Source organism: Antrostomus carolinensis, unplaced genomic scaffold (assembly GCF_000700745.2).
Source record: "Antrostomus carolinensis isolate BGI_N321 unplaced genomic scaffold, ASM70074v2 scaffold11459, whole genome shotgun sequence".
Classification (NCBI taxonomy): Eukaryota; Metazoa; Chordata; class Aves; order Caprimulgiformes; family Caprimulgidae; genus Antrostomus; species Antrostomus carolinensis.
Window position 1 is genome coordinate 2,874 of NW_010339249.1, and position 17,356 is coordinate 20,229.

The following is a 17,356-nucleotide window of genomic DNA, read 5'->3' on the forward strand; positions in this document are numbered from 1 at the left end:
GAGTGGGCAGAAACAAGGCTATTTAGTCCTCACTGTTATTTGTTGCTCTTCCTCACAAAAATTATTGTACAGATTGCAGTGTAGATTTAAACATTAAAACTACCTAGGAGGTACTGTGTCAAGCTCTTCTCCTTCCATAATGTGACAGCTAAGCATTTTTTGACTATTCAGCTATGAATTTTATTTCCTGATGAAAACGGGAAGAGTTTAAAAAGGAACTAGAAAATCACTTCACTAATGGTATGACAAACCTTTGCAGGATTTTCTGAAGAAAACATTGTTTTAAATATTTCAGATGACATAGTTGTGCTGTCTGGCCTCTACTCATCTCATTTTAGTATTGGACAAACATTTTTATGCTGATGTTTCCCTTCATCTAACAGAAACTCCAAACTCTCTCTTCTGCCTAGTATATATATATATATTAATTAAGGCACTTTGTACCTTTTTTCTGTATCTTCCCCCTCCTCCACCCATTCACTACACATTTTGAGCAATTGCTGTTACCACCTACAGGAGCTTTTGAAGTCCTTCTTTTTCATCCTCCGCCTCATCATTGTCCCACGTGGGCTGGTGGAGTAGAGGCTGCGAGGTAAGGTCCCCATGTTCAGGGAACTCAGGCTGTATGCACTCATGGAGGCAGGAGAGAAGGATGAAGACACCAAAGCTGCTGTAAGAAATCAAACACTTGGCATACAGCACTCAGTCTTGACGGAAGAGTGCGGCACACGCCTGTAACTCATCAATGAATAAAATAATGTGTGTGATGCACAGGAATGGTTTGTGCATTTCCAACAACAAAGACATTAAAGCACATAGGTGACCCTAGGTAAAAGTATAGCCAGCATTTAATGAAAATACCTGCTGGAAGCTAACGAAGATACTGTAGATACAAAAAGTACATTCATAGTATACAACCTATTTCAGGTGAAGCATGTTAAATGAAATTTTTCAACACATATCCATGAACCACTGCAGATCAATGTGTCTAGACACACTGATTTTAGAAATGCCATTTTGTAGTCGGTAATTTCTGACATGAGATTTGTAAGCAATGTTTTGCATTCAAAAATCATGTTTTATATACACTACGCAAATCTAATGGTCTGCTCATACAGCAGAAGAGCTGATTAATTTAGAATTTTCAAGCCTTTTCCTATCTACAGAGGTTGCCTTGTTACAGAAAGGAAAAGGTGTAAAATGTCAGAAATAACCTTGGCATGGCTATGAAAAAGTGTAGCATCCATAAAACTGAAAAGGTCTTAGTGCCTGAAATGGGAGAAGTATGAGTGAAAGAAGAGAGGAGGGAGGAAGATGAAGAAGAAGAGAAGGAGAGAATATGTCAGCAGGAAAAAGTGTGGAACATTACGAAGGCTTTTTTGAGGAGGCGCTTTCTGGAATTTCAAGGCTGGCATCCTGCAATGGTCAGGGTGGTAGGTGTTATAATGGTGGTAGGTGAGGAGGCTGCTGTGGTTGTTGGCACCCGAATCCCAGGTAAGTTGCCTGTCGCTTCTTTGAACCTTCACTGCCCGCATGAAGGGATGATGGAAAAATCAGAAAACAAAGGACCAGAGAAGAAGGAAAAGTAACTGAATTGTACGAAGAAGAAAAAAAAGTAAAAAAAAATAAAATAAATTTAAAATAAAATAAAATGGAATAATAAATAACCCTGTCTTGTTTTCTTACCAGGGGTGCTAACTTGAGGAACAGAAATAATTTTTTTTTCTCAGAATAAATGCTTCTGATTTTTTTTTTGTTGTCTTGTATTTGTTTTCAAAAAGATTGGGTACTGAATCAATTTCTAATCTCACTCTGGCTTTAGGAGCAAAGATTGCAAACTTCCTTAGAAAATACTAAAGTACTACATATTACCACTAACTGAAGGTTAGTAAGTCTCTGTTTGCATTCATATGCATTAAAAAGACCAGCTAGACACTACACAGAGCACTGCTTAGAATGTCGATGTTTACTTGCCAGTTATTTCAGTTTACATTTTAATTTTGTCACCGTCTATTGTTGGTATCACGTTATTTTGTGCAGTAAATTACTTCCTTGGGCCAGCAGCACAAAAACTCTATCCTGAAGCCTGGTTAACAAGGAAAGGAGTTCTTACTGATTAGTTGGATGTGCAATTTAATGGTTTGGGGTTTTTTTATTTTGTTGTTGTTTTTTTAAAAAACCCCTTTGATCTTAAAAACTGAAAAATGATCCTTTTCTGGATGAAATTTGAGACCATATTTACATATGGGGATTCTGGGGTACGACAAAAGTGAAGGTCAGTATTTACCAAGAGAATGGGAAGCATTTCAGTTGATGTGTCAAATCTTAAAGGAAAATGATTGAAGTCACCCTTCATTAAATACAGTCTATTCATCATTAACTCCAGTGTAGCCATGTCCTTGTTGAACCATAGAGGAACACTTCAAACTGGGAACTATTCACTGAATTTTTGTCTTTAAAACACTGAGGGATTCACCTGTACTACAAAATGTAAGTTACAGTCTTTGGCCCATGAGCTGTATCACCTGTGTCTCTCTTCTACCTGTTACATCTATAATGCCTGCAAATACATGAGCCCATGCTGAACTTCAACAGTAGCCAAAAATCTTGACTGTTTAGGTTGGGCCCACACCTTGCGTTCAATTCTTACTCTGTGAAACAAAATAAGGGGGAAAAGCTTGCTTGCTACCACGGCAAGCATTGTGCAGTGCCAGAAGAAAAGCTATCCTTTTCTTTCACTTTATATTACATGAGTAATGATCTGCTAATTGTCTGAATATATTAACACTCCTCTGACACAAAAGCAATGCCTGTCCCTACAGTGAGGAGTACACACCAGGGAAGGGACAAGAAAAGGAGAGTACAGGGGCCCACCACGTCCCCACAGCCTTGCGGGGTGGTTGGGACTCAGGAGGACCTGGCACTGCCAGGCCTGGCCCTGTGCCTTTAATTGCAGTGCTCCTGGTTTGCGTCCCTCCCTGAGAGCACCCACGCTGTGCCCTGACACGTGTTGGAATCAAAAGAATTATTTTTTTTTCCCCTTCAATAGATAATAAAGTCAAGGGTGGGGTGCGGTGCCAGCACCAGAAGGAGAGATTGGTGCCACCAGCTGGTCTGCGCCTTGGGGTACCTCACCCACCAGCACCTGTGCCAGTGACCTCAGAAACTTTGGAAAAATGTCATGTCAGCCAGAAAAGTCCCAGAAACAGCAGAAGCAGCCTGATACAGCCATATGTATCTTACAGACTTATCATATCTTCTCAGATGAAACCGTCTCTTTGATCACATGCACAGATGGCAAGATTTACGAACTTTAACTATGGTATAAAAATTAAAATCTGATAAGAACAATGTGGCCAGTTAGATTTTCATTATTTTCAAGTTACTGTGAGCCCTGTTTAATTAAAAAGACTTCTTCCAGCAGGAAATTATCTGCTAGTCTCTGATTTAAAAAAAAGTTTTATTTTCATGCTGAGAGTAGAGATAAAAATGTCCTACAAAGTGGGAAGGTACACAGATTCAGCTCAGCTTGTAGAAGGATAATCCCGATTCAACAAAAGTTCTGTAAAATAAAATCCTATCATGTGTAACCGTAGTAATTTAGCAGTAATTTGAACTATTCCAACCCAGGGTTGTGTACAGCAGACATAACACTAATGGGGCAGCAAGAGACATGAATGTTAGCAGCATAGTGTAAAGGAAAAAAATATTTAAAAAATCTGATCTTTTATAGTGCTCTTCATTTTATTTTAGGGCTAAAATTTCAATTTATTTTATATGCTGAGTTCCCTGCCTATTTTAAATTCCTAACGTGTTCCCAAAAGACCAATAACTGAGCTCACCAGATACAGCCCTAATGACTCAGCTTATCCCAGACACATAAAGGAAGCTTTTCAAACTCTGCGGCATCTAGGCCATACCACACCTGATGAAAGGTTGTTTCCATAGGGCACTTGCTTCCATAAAGCATGTTACATCTTGAATTGGTCATGATACTGGGAGGCTGGGAGGGGCTAGGAAGGGCTGTAAACATTCTAGTCACTCTACCTTACTTAAGAAAGCAACTTTATTACCATAGAGAGACTTCTCCCAAAAGATGCTTATGTAGTTTCTGCAGACGCCCTTGATATGATATGTTCTTAACTCTGCCATGGCAAGAGCACTGCTTTTTCTAAGCATCTAAACTGGGTCAAGGTGACTAGCACATTAACAGCATCAATCTGTTTTAAATGTTGGTCAAGAAACCAACTGCTTCAAGTAACATAATCATCTACACAAATCTTTGGCCTTGGTACTCATCTTCCCAAAAGAAACACCCTTGAAAGGTTCTTTAACCAGTCAAAAATTGATTGTCTGACATCTTTGCTTCAAAAAAGTTGGAAAGATCCATTTGCAATGTACTGTCACAACTGAAAAGAATGGAAATATATTGCAAAACTTGGTCTCCATCTCATTCTCCTTCTGCAGTATCACTCCCCACTCCCTTGCCCCTCTAACTGACTTAAGTAGAAAGGGGAAAGAGGTACAGCTGAATGAATAATGGAAGAACATGGTATCGCAAGGGTTACTTTTTGTTCACCCTGGTCTAGGAGAAACTAGTGTGTCCTCAGCCACTAGTTCAATATTCACCACTCTGACAAACTGACTAGAGCATCACTTATCCAGGGACAGCATGGATCTTAAGACAGATGTCCAAGAACATTTACCATCACTGACATTTCTAGGCCTCAGAAATCTTGCCTTGGTCTAAAGGAGGCAGAAGCACAGTACCACAGGCTCAGAAAATGGTACCACTGGTTCATGCTGCAATACAGGTACCTATTCTCTATCTATTTGATAATCCCTTTTACTTCTTTGATGTCCATCAACATGTGGTATTTGAAACTGAATTTATGAATGCTGTAAATTAGCCACTTTCTCAGGATTAGTTCGAAGACAAGACAGGCAGCCCCCATCTTCAAATACTAGGACATTTCATATATATTTGATTTGAAAATGAAATCCCATTCTCTTCAAGCATGTTGGTATGACATAAATATCACAGTGATAAAGGGCTGGGATCTAGGGAACTGTTTCCAAAAAAACCTTTTTCATAAGCACTGACAATGAAGCTATGAAGCAATCTCAGAAGTACTTTAAAAGATGATGACAATAAATTATAATGTCATTAACAAGAGAAAATATGTGGGGTTTTGAGGTATTTTCAGAGAGAACAGATGTTACTAATGAAGTGGTCATAACAGACTATCCAGTCAATATCCTGAAAAGAAGCTGGCTGTGGTCCTTCCTCCCCCTCTAAATTTAAGAGGCAATTTCAAGATTCATTTAATGAAGTACCTAGTTGCACCCCAATGATTACAAAAGCAAAGTCAATGGGTGTCTTTATGTACATCTACAAGTCTGCAGAGCTATTTCTCAGTAAAACATTTCCCCCTCTATCCATAGGAATCTCAGAGGACACATTAAGGCCAAGAAAATACAGAGCTTCTCAGAAACTGCAGAAGCATAACCTGGGGAGCTGAAACATTTACAGAAATAACTGCCACGATAGCTTTCTTGGCCATTCAGCAAGGGCAGGCAAAGTAAAAGACAGAAAAAAGAAAAAGGGGTATTTGGTGCTACAGATCCTCTTACCGTGCTCTGGGCCTTTCAGCGCTAGTCGTGTCTGGTGGTGAGGCAGGATCTCAAGCTTGACATTATCCGCTGCATTAGCCAAAAATTGCGTTGCTTCTGCCAATGTACAGTACTCCATGCTGGTGCCGTCAATGGACAGAATATGGTCTCCTACATGTAATGCACCACATCTACATAAAAAGGGAAAAACTCTGTATGATCAGATATGTCCTTTGCTTGGAAAATGAGTTTTACTGCCTTCAAACTGGTCATGACAACTATGAGCGTGTTCTTTTTTTTCGAGACAGATTTGTGTTTTGTAGGCATTGTCACAGGTCAGACTTTATATCTATTAGTACAAACCTTAAAAACAATTCAGTTAATACAGTATATGCCAAGACATCACTCACAGAACTGGAATGGGGTAGCTGACTATAAAAAATATGTGAGAATGGCAGCAGAATAAAATGAGAAGAGCTCAAGGAGACTCAAATAACTTGGTCACATATCCCTCACACAAGCACCCAGTTCATCATTTTTTGAGTTATAGTTCAAACATTTATTAGTACAAAAGCTGTAAATGACGATGAAATTATGCAGTAGTCAAACAAATAATGAAACCAGGGCTAGCATGGTGACTTGAGGAGTGGGGTGGGGAGGGGGCTATCTGCTAAATCTCGCTGCACTCAAGAGACTGGCTACTGGATGAGTTGAGAAATGCAAACACAGCAGTCAGCATCCCGACGTACCAGTCAAGTGGACAGCTCCTTTAATTGGTTACCCCCTGTGAAATGGGAAAAAACAGAGGGAGAAAATTAAAGCATCCTGCACCATTGAACTGGAGAACACCCCTGGATCAATGGCCGTCACTCTCAAAGTTTCTACTGTAGGAAAAGAGGAGCTGTAGACTCACTGCTACAAGTGGGTGCTACCAAAAGCACCATTGTCAAAGAGGAGTTACAAGGTAGGGTGACTGGGGACATGCAGGAGGAATTTGCTGCTGAAACATAATATTTAAGGATTTTTTAGATAGAGATATGTATATAGAAATATACTGTATATGTATAAACACATACACACACACACACACACACACGCACCCCAGAAGTCTTCCCACAGCTCTGTTAACAGAGGCTTAGATCATCAGGGGAAAATACCTATCATTTCTTTTAATGGTTTAAATGGTTTTATTTAATGATTTAAGTGAAGTGGAAAAATTACTGCAAAATAACTCCAAAACACAGAAGCCAGTCTTCCTACCACCTCAGTTGTATTCTAAAATATCAATAAAAAAATCCAGACATAAGGAGTTCCATTTCACTGTGCCAGAAGAATGAGTGATATGTTGTAAAATAACACTTCAAGGTTACAAAGACTTGAAATTTACTTCCCTTGACAGCTGTTCCATATTGTATGCTTGCTTTAAGAATTCCAGTAGATTATTTATTTTTTAAAATACTAATCTCTGCTGTGGCATTACATTTAATAGTCAGAGCAGACCTCTAAACTTCTGTGTTGCATAGTACAAGCAGACAGTCACATATTACCTGGGAGCTGGCTTATGTCATTGAATACTATGTGAATGAGCTAAAGTAAATGGTGCCTTGAAAGTCTTAACTCGGCAGTATGGAACAATGATCTGACAAAAAGCTAATTTGAAGATGCTTGAGAGCATCTAGTTCAGTCAAATTCATCAAAATTTGAAGGGTTTCTTTAAAACCAAACCAAAGTAGAAATAAAATTGATGCATGGACCTGCAATGTCAGCCCTCTGTCACACTCACCTGTCTGCAATACTTGCAGATTTGATTTTGTCTATGACAATGACCTGCTTGTTGCAGCACATCGAGGTAGTTAGTGCAACCCCAAGAGCAGCACCGGGAGTTTTGGCAACTTCAACTAGCAGTGGCCCAGATGCTGTTGCTACTGAATCTGTTAAAATTAGAGAACAAAATATCAGTATTATACCAATGTGGCACTTCTGCCATTTTCATATTTTTCCACATAAAATCTCAATGGCTATTCAATTTCTCTAACCACACAATATGCCACATAAAGAAATTCAGGAATAGCCTCAGTTTAGGTGTCATGAATCAGCTCTTAATGTTGAAACTAGTAAAAGCGAGAGGAGGTTTGTGAATCTGGGATGTTGGGAAGCTTCTGAGTGTGTCAGAATCAGAGACAGATGAGGTTAGGGAACTAGGATGTATCAGTGAATCACTCTCTTACATATATAAGCTAAAAATCACCTGGAATTTAAAATAGGTATGCTGAAGAAACAGAGTTAATTAAAAAGTAGAAAATAATATGAAAAAAAAAAGAACTGAGGTGAATAGCTTAGAGAAGGATGGTAAATTAATTTTCAGAAAAGAAGGGGAATGTCTGTGTACAACAGCTATAATAATTAAACACAGAAGGTGAAGGAATGATCTACCAGAGGTCCCTCACAAAAAGAAAGGACAATTTAGAAGAAAATGGAGAAAGTGCAGGAGGCATGAGAGCTAGAAATATTAGGAGTTAAAGCAAACTGCATGTGAGGAGGTTCAGAAGATTCTTGAAATATCCAAAAATTGTCACTGGATAAAGTATTGCCTTGCAACAGGGCACAGATAGTAAATGACCAACACTGAAAAAAGAAAGCAGAAAAATACGGGACAGCAACCGTCACGACTGACGGCTGTGGTGAGGAACTATACCAAAGAGAGACAAGTGCTAGACAGAACAAAGGAAAAAGACAGCAGGCTGCCTCCTAAATGCCAAAATAAAGCAGGCAGTGATAAGGATGAAGTACATCCTGGTGGCTGCCTGAGAATTCCAACTAACTGATACCCATCGATTGACAACTGATCTCAGTGGAGTAGGACACAGCAAGTGAAGGTGTCCCTTAAGGACACAAAAAGATTGAGACAAGAATGTGATATCAGAAGTCTTTGGAGGTGCTTACAATCAGAATAATAAAAAAAATGAATAGGCAAAGACTTATGCCGGAGCAAAGTTATTAAATGTCCTGCTATCAAACAGGAGAGATTTGTTTTCACAGAGCACTGGAGCCTGCTGTAAGAATACTAGGAAAATGCTCAATTGAGATGTCTCTCAGAAGCCCCTGAGATTGAAGCTGTAAAAGAACTGCAGCTGGGCTTCAAAGTATGGAGGAGAAGACAGATATAAGATATTCCATTCAGTCTTAAATCTAGGAAATTAGTCCAAAACGTAATTCTGACACAGAAGGACTGTGAAACAGTGTATTATTGTACAAAACTAACAAGCTTATATTCTTGTTGTCTTTTTTCCAGTCAGAAACCTGAGGGTTTGGAAGTGCTCACTAATTCTGAGCAATTCATTTTTGTGCCCAACTGGGACTGACGTTTTAACAGCTGAACTTCCACAGGCGCTACCAAAATAAGCTGCTCTGCAGATCTGAACCGAACATTAAATTGTGATCCAAAAGAAGAGAGTCCACTCAGTAGCACTCCTGCCTGGAGTTTCAGGCATTAAATAGCTTTAAAGCTGGATAAACTGCCCTCAGCAGCTACCTGTCTTTCTCTAGTAACTAAAGGAGGTGGTTATGGCAATCAAACTCCTGTTTTAGGTGCCGTGGTTAATGGTTTAAGTAAGGCAGGATTCATGTAGTGACCCGCATACAGCCAAATAAGCACATGCAGCAGAGCAGAATTTAAGAAATCCCGATTCCCATTCCTGCACTGAGAAATAATTATTTTCTTCTTGAATATTCCAGTGGTTTCTGGAGCTATAAACAAGTTTGCATTTGCAAACAATACAGGAAGAAAACTCAAACAACATTTGTCATCAGTACTGTGACAAAGGTTTGAACTCCTGGTGATCCAGAAAATGGCAAAGCTCAACTTGCTATTGGCCAATTGCAAGTTCTTTCTGTAGTGACTGCCTTGAAGAGAGCAGAGCACACTAAATGCAATTATCTGTTGAGAATGAGTAAATTTTTCAAGATGCTGCTCCGGAGTTACTTGAGAAACACGTGATCAGCTTATGCCCTAGCGTTATTTCCCAGGTGCCTGCTGAAATGCACTGGGAAGGCAAACCAAAGCAGACAGGATGAATAAATAAGGTAACTAAAGCAGAGGAACCAGAAGAGAAGAAATGGAGTGTGTCTAACTGTAGAAAATAAACACAAGGAAAAGAAATCAGAAGGCAATAATCAAGCACACATTTCCTGACAGAGAAGGATTAGTTTATCATATTGAAGTAAAGTATGGATATGAAAAATTAATCATACAGGTATAAATTATTCATGTGTGAAGATGTTTCAGTCATTAAGATATCTGCACCGTGACTGAAGCATTTACACTCTATGTTGATTTATTGGCTATGTAATTACGTAAGATATACTGACGAATGTTTGCATGAAAAACGCTCTAGATTCTTGATTTTGTTAATTTTTCTCACTTTTGAGCACTACATCTCAATCAGCACAAGAGGCTTGATTAAAACCTCCCAGAGAAAGCAGCATTGCTTTCTGCATGCTAAAATATTTCTTCAGCTAGATAGCAGCATAGTTTTTTTATTTGACAACTTAAATCACTGGCAACAAGCGGTTTTATTCTGAATATAGTTTTATGATGTGTAAGTACACTATATGATATATAAAAAGTTTTGAATAAAATAAGCAGTGTTATCATCCTCCCTCACCTCAAAAGATAATCATAAATTATTTTGAAAGTTGAAAAAAAAATTTTTTAGTCTGATAAAGTGATCATATTACATGTGTTTCTTTATGTCCTTGGAAATGTATGTATCTGCTAATCCTTACTTATCCTCATGGCTTGTCAAATCCAGTTCAACAACTGGTAGGTAGTAGAGGACAGAAATCGTCTTTAGGTTTCCCACAGTGGAGAAGTCAAAAAGCGAGATGCTTGCATTACACAGCAGAGGATCTACATGTGAAACAGTACCTATAACTGCCCTACAAAGGGAAAAGCTTCAGTCATAGCTTGCAATCAATAATGATGCTAAATCCCCAGGAAATCAAACTTTCTTAGTTTATGATGCTTTTATTTTCTCTTCCCGAAGCTTTTTTGTACTTAAAGCTGGGAAGTGCTGCTATAATGTGAGCTTGTTCCTGTAGGAACTGTTGCTACTACCTGTCCTGTAGAGCTTCTCACTTCTCTAATTGAAAGGTTTTGGGGTGCTTTCTTATTTTTTTCAGAAGTCATGGCAACACAAGGTATAAATGTTTTTTTTGAGCCGCTTAAAGAGCCAGACAACGAGGAAGGATGACAAAATAGATTTTGACCTTAAAGAGCCAGCTAAACCAATCACAACACACAGCTCCACCAGACTGCTATTGATCTTGCCTGGATGCTGCAATATCTTCTAGCCATGATGTAAGTGACAAACAAGTGGATACCTTACTATCTCACTCTAATTTTTCTCTCACTGAGCTTCTTCCCTATTAGGTGTCACAGGCTAACAATTTTTTCATCTTAAAATTGTATAGAGCAGGTCCATGTAGCCTTCTCTGTTGTTGTGATTCTCTAACTGAAAGCAGTAAAAAAAAAAAATAGCAAGTCCATGTTGGTTCAGATCAGTAGATAAATGCATAGCTCCTCAAACCTTGCCATTATCCCAATGCAGTTTTGATGCTTTTGTAGCAATGCATTCACAGATCTAACTGTGTCTCACTCCTGTCAAGCTAGAAGCCAGTATTTCATAGAAATATTTTTTCTTGGTCAAAAAAGTGGGCGCCCTCCTGCTCCTCACATCTTTCTTTGTTTCCTTTCTATAAAATCTTTGCAGCCCACATATAGCAAGCAGAGCAATCTCTCCCTCAGGTAGGAGCTTTCTTTTGTCCATTCAGTTCTTGTCAGTATACCAAATTCTTTACCTTCTCTCTCTTTTTCTGTAACCCTAATTTTTATTCCCAGTACCTGTGTGCCTTGTGTTCAGACTAGTCAAGAAAACATAATGTTAATTAGAACAATGGGACATAGAATCATAGAATGGTTTGGGTTGGAAGGGACCTTAAAGATCATGTAGTCCCACCCGCCCTGCCATCAGCAGGGACACCTTCCACTAGACCAGGTTGCTCAAAGCCTCATCCAGCCTGGCCTTAAACACTTCCACATTATATTTTCAGAGCAGTAAGCTCAAGTCACTTGACACCTGGATATCTTTCTATAATCCTCCTGAAAGGAAAAACCTCTTCTAAACCTAAAGTGCAATTTCAAGTACCAATATTCGAAGACTGGACCAGTAGCTGGGTGGATCACAGAGGTGTATTTTAGTAAAGTTAAGGAAGATCGTTGAGAACTGGAAAAATTATGAAATCTCTGAGTCTCAGTTGGAACATTCACAGCAAATCAGTTCAAAGAAATCAGTTTGACCCCCCCCGCCCCATCACTCCCAAATGCCCTACACTTTGTTCTTGCTTTCCTCTACTCTCTCTGTATTCTTTTTTTAATTCACAAAAATCAATGATTCTTTTACAGCACACACTCAGCAATCATACATGCTACAGTTCTGATGTACACGGGACAGTCCTTGATTGTTCCCCAAGGAACCTGCTGAGTAAATTCTCATAGAAGGACACTCTCAGCTCCTTATATTCAGAAATGCATTGCCATTTCCTTGAACTTGCTTTCCTTAACAAAAATACAACAGAATACAGAGGGGTGTGTGTATTTATATGAGACAGTGTGAGTTACAGAAAGGGTCCAATACAAAACACTCTACTGCAGTTGGTTCTTACTTCAGAAAGGTTGAGACAACCAACATGGCACTGGCAGCACTCAGTGCACAAGTGGAAGGTACTTAGAAACTGCAGTGGTGAGTCTGGTGTGTAAGGCACAGAACGGGATGACAGCAGTTCCAGCTCCTATGGCCAAATCTGGGCCTTTATTTGCCAAATCTCAGTCTCAACGGAGTATTTACAGAATAATTGATGGTGTGGAATGTGTAGCAGGTGTAGTTGTATCAGTCCATTTGGAAACAGTTTGGGTTTTTTGGGTTTGTTTGTTTGTTTGTTCTTCTTCCAGAAATGGCTCAAAATTTCACGTCAGACGTACCATAGGATTATCACCAGGAGCTTTGAGCATTTGCCATTCCTTTGGAATGCTACATTGCTGAAATGCAAAAATCAGAGTTCATACATTTCTTACAGGGCACTTAAAATCCATGGCCAGTTGTACAAATTTGAGCCCAGGTAACTAACACAAAGAACTTCCAACAGGCTGGACAAATTTTGTTTCTGAGACCCGTGGCTTTAGTGATGACACTCTCCATACAGACCATTTTGCAAGGCCCTTTACAGCACTTCTCAGCTGACAGTTTAGCAACATAAAAGCACTCAGGGATTCTGTGTGCATTCACATTCACTTTTCTTCATTAATCAACAGACTATTCACTACTGTCAAACTATCTTAAGCTGCACTTAATGAAATCTTGTCATCCTCCATGTGGTTTGCTTATTGTATTCTTAAGTACTATTTTTTTTTAATTGAACACCAACCCAGAAAGAGCATTCTTTGTGTCCATTAAAACACTCTCTCCATAAGACTGATACACTTAAAGTTGTCCCAGTTCCTCACAGTACAGTGTCAACATCACATCCATATCTGCAATAGTGAGACTCATAATCCTCTATCATACTGTGGCCCCACTATTTCCCTTCTCATGTGTCCCTGAGATTGCCCAGTGATAGGTGGTCAACCTCCTCCCGTTATCTACTTTTTCCATGGTCTCCAGCAAAACAAGAGCCAAAATCAGAAATGGCTAGCTACTTTACTGTGCAAGAGAAAGATTTGCTGGCAGTGGGGAAGCTTTTCTCCACCTTTCTCCTTCCTCTGTGTTTCTCTCCACTAACACCTTCCTTATTCTCTCCCCAAGTTTGTAGCTGATCAGGTCTTAGGTGCGGGGAGATTAAAAAAATCCCACCTTTGGCACTGTTTTCAGCCACATCCTAAAATAATCCTTAGGCTATCTTGCTAACATTTTTAATTTCCTTTGTAGGGGCATTTTCATTCACTCATATTTAACTCCAACTAGATGATTAGCTAAGTCTCCCTCACAGAGAGCTGACTGATGGTTATTTAAATACTGATTTTTTTGGAGGTAGGAGGCTGCTTATTTATGTAACAAATATATTACATAATATATGTAATTTCCTTGTACTCCAAAGATAATTTGATCTCAACAAATCCCTAATCTCCATTTTGCAAAGAAGGGAATATTAATTACATATTTTAAAGATGATCTAATTAAGAAATTAAGATTGGGATCATAGGTCAATGGTTTCAAGAGACAAAGTAGCAGCAAAGAGAGGCAGGAATAAGACTTCTGCAGTGTCAAAAGGGCACAGAACAACATTAAAGATGCCTTACAGCTGGGTAGTGCCATTATCCTTCATTCAGAGCAATATTATTTGATTCCTCACACTTTTGTGATTGTAAAGGTCGTAAGTGAACGACACACAGGTCACTGATGCACAGTACTGGCCTAGGTATTTTGTTCTACTAATACTGCATGATGCTTGCACCCTGGCTCTGTTCACGCTTCATTTAGCAGAGTAACCTTTTTTCATCTCAGATCTTATGGGAAAACTAGAATCAATGCCAGTGAGCAAGCTCTAATAATGATTTCTGAAAAGCTGAAAGTCATTGACCGTGTTTCTAATTCTCCCCTGAGAGCTAGAATACAAAAAATATTAATAAGCTTAATGACATGTGAGACTTTACCCTAAAATATATTTTTGGAACAAAGTAAGCTGGCATTATATATTGCAAACAATATTTGGGGAGAGAGGGTGGTAGTTTTTTTAATAATAAAACAACTATTTCAAAATTAAATATTGTTCTTGTTCAAAGAGTCAGTGGCAGTCTCCGAGGCCCAACTTATAACCTACCATAGAATATGTGTATTCCTACTGTTCCCTTGATTATGGAGTATCTGTGTGTTTCAGGCAGGTTGTACAGTGAGCAACAGTTGTTCTAATTTTACCCAGTTCAGCTAGAATAAGAAGGGAAAAAATAGTACTACAAACCCCCCCCCCAAAAAAAACCAGTGTCTTTTTCCTTATTGCCAGTAACAGCACGGCACTGGAGCTGCTGGGCTACTAATTGCAAGAAAGCTCACAGAGTCCACAGATAAATGTGAAATTGCTGGTAAGGAAAAAAGCTACCAATAGCATTTTACACCCTCTTACCTTTAGAATAATCATATTTCAAAAATGAAAAATAGGAATAATTTCAAGAGAATGCCAGCAGAATGAGTGATAGTGAAATCAGAGGGACCAATCAACCTCAGAATGGAAAAGGGAGACATAATTCTCTAAATGAATGTGCTGCTTATCTTCTTCCCTATCCACAAGAAATTTCATATTCTTGTCAACGGACTGGCATAGTCGTTCCATTTTCTTCTTCTCTCCTAATTCCTGCAGTTCATTTATATGCCTCCAATTCAGTCAAGTTCTTCACATCAAAAGCTTAGGAGCTGTCTTTACCTAATTTCATACTTTGCAACCTTAGCCTCATCATCCTTCTCAGCTCAGAAATGCTTGCTAACCAGCTGAAGAACCATCTCTGCCTTCAAAGTTCTTACTTACACCAGTGTGGGTGTGGATGTACTCAAAATCTGCTTGTGGACTTTCTCAGACTTTCTCTGATGTTCAGACCACAAAATCCTGCCTAAACCCCTTTTGCTTAAAAGATTTTCCCTAATTCTTAGGACACTCCTTCTTGCTAACAACTCCTTTTCGTGCTCAGACATCTCATTTTTACTAAGCTCCTTCTCTGCTCAAAAGCTGTATTAAATACCATCCTCTTCTTTTATCCGTATCTTTCTTTTCATGTGCCCTGTTAATCTAAAACTTGATTTATCTATTGATGAATTTACAACAGAGAGGGGACATGGTGGATGGAGCCTGTACAGAAGATCCTGGATCTTCCTTCTTTAGGCTAGTCTGAATGCACTTTAAATAAGCCCAGGTTCTGCAATTTCTTGTTACCTTGGAAATGAATGCTACACAGAAAATTCACGTGTCACTCAGGTGTCAAGTCTCCACCCCTGATGGCAGCACATGGTTTCAGAACTTGGGAGCCTATAAATACAACTTTATGGTTAGTTTGGCAACCTGGGCCTCAAACACTACATTTCTAATGAAGGATGGCTTCTGAAAACCACCCTGAAACACTATATATCACTAGATTGATTGTGAAAGGTTTACAGAAGTCAGCAACGACAGAATTCTGCCTGCATTTCATTCCAGGAATGGAACTCACAAATAATTACTTTTTAAAACCATCTCCCAAAATAAGACAGACCCCCCAAATGGTGCAAATAATATGTAAACTCCTCTGCTGAGACCCTGCAATACAAAATACTATTTATTCTATTACACAAAGCATAAACAAAATCACAGAACCATCAAATCATAATATGGTTTGGGTTGGAAGGGATCTTTGAAGATTGTCTAGTCCAACCCCTCTGCCATGGTCAGAGACCTCTTTCACTAGATCAGATTGCTCAAAGCCCTGCCCAACCTGACCCTGAACACTTCCAGTGATGAGATATCCAAAATTGCCTCGAGTAACTTGATAGGCAGACACATATGCACAAAAGATCTTCTCCTATTTATTTTTTCTTGCAAGTAGGACAGGAAATAAAATACCTAAGAACTTTGATTTCTTCAAAACACTCCAGCTCTTGTGATTCTGTACCTGACTAATCATAACAAACAGAACAAATAAGGACAACACAATCTGCGTCTCTGCCTACAAACTAAGACACAGCTGGTGTGTCAAATTCTACATCTGCCAGCCTCAAAAGTATGCCTGTAAGTACACACTACTATAGACAATATAAAGTGCTGCTGTACCCATAAATTATGTCTACTTTCCATAATGACCCTAAGTTTCCGTCTAATGGGAACAGTAATAATTAGAGAGGGACTGGATTCTCTTCAAAAGCTTACAGATCACAAAGGCCCCTGCTGCCAGCACTTGACAGATGGGAACAAACACTGTGAACACCCAAACTTTGTGTAGAGCTGACAGTTCCCATCTGCTCAGGGCTCTACCAGGACAACAACGTCTCGGATAATCCCGAAAGCTTCAGAGCAAAGGTGTGTCATGGACAGTTTGCACATCTTGATAAGAGAGCTGACATGCACACAAAACAGTTAAGATAAATAAGGACATGTCAACGCTGTAGTAGTGAAATACCTGAGCTGTCCCCATGTCCCCACCATGCCAGTGGGAGTTGAAGCAGCAGAGCCACACGAGCAAGGTGCCAGGCCTGTGTCAGCCACTTCTCACCAGGGTGCCTGACTCAAGTGCAGTCCCACTCCCATGTGTCTGGACTGCTTGGCAGACTTAGGGTGCATGCTCAGGGGCCCTTGCTCAAGGGTCCTCTGGACTGAGCCATACTGTCTCATACATTCACAATTCATATTTGCATGCGTTGGTGACCTCTGCACACAAGCTAAGTGTAGTCTCTGCCTTGGAAAGCTGACTCTGGGTGTGCTTCTGCTAACACTGAAATCCACAGGCTTGGTTTGGTTGAACAGGCAGGAAGTTTCAGACAAATGAAAAACACTCCCCCGCAAAGCCTGTGATGTGAGTAGAAACCAGAAGAAAAGAAAAATTCAACTCTGCATCATTGTCCATAATAGATAATAGGAATTTCTGGTGCTACAAGTCTGTAATGTAGGTAAATGTAGTAAGTAATGTAGGTAAATTGCCCTTAAATCCAACACAGAAGCCACAGTTCTGAAC

The 17,356-nt window shown here is 39.4% G+C and overlaps 1 protein-coding gene across 1 annotated transcript in view; it reads right to left on the minus strand.

Moving 5' to 3' along the window:
- Positions 1–514: 514 nt before the first annotated feature.
- Positions 515–17,356, minus strand: part of LOC104531005 (glutamate receptor-interacting protein 1) — a gene marked incomplete at its 3' end in the record, with an annotated part of 41,059 nt that continues 24,217 nt past the window's right edge. Inside the window, exons 7-10 of the mRNA XM_010175773.2 lie at positions 7,397–7,544; positions 5,635–5,804; positions 1,370–1,525; positions 515–670 (exon numbers count right to left, since the gene is read on the minus strand). Of these exons, the coding sequence (XP_010174075.2) occupies positions 515–670; positions 1,370–1,525; positions 5,635–5,804; positions 7,397–7,544 (630 nt within the window). The remainder of the gene's footprint in view (positions 671–1,369; positions 1,526–5,634; positions 5,805–7,396; positions 7,545–17,356) is intronic.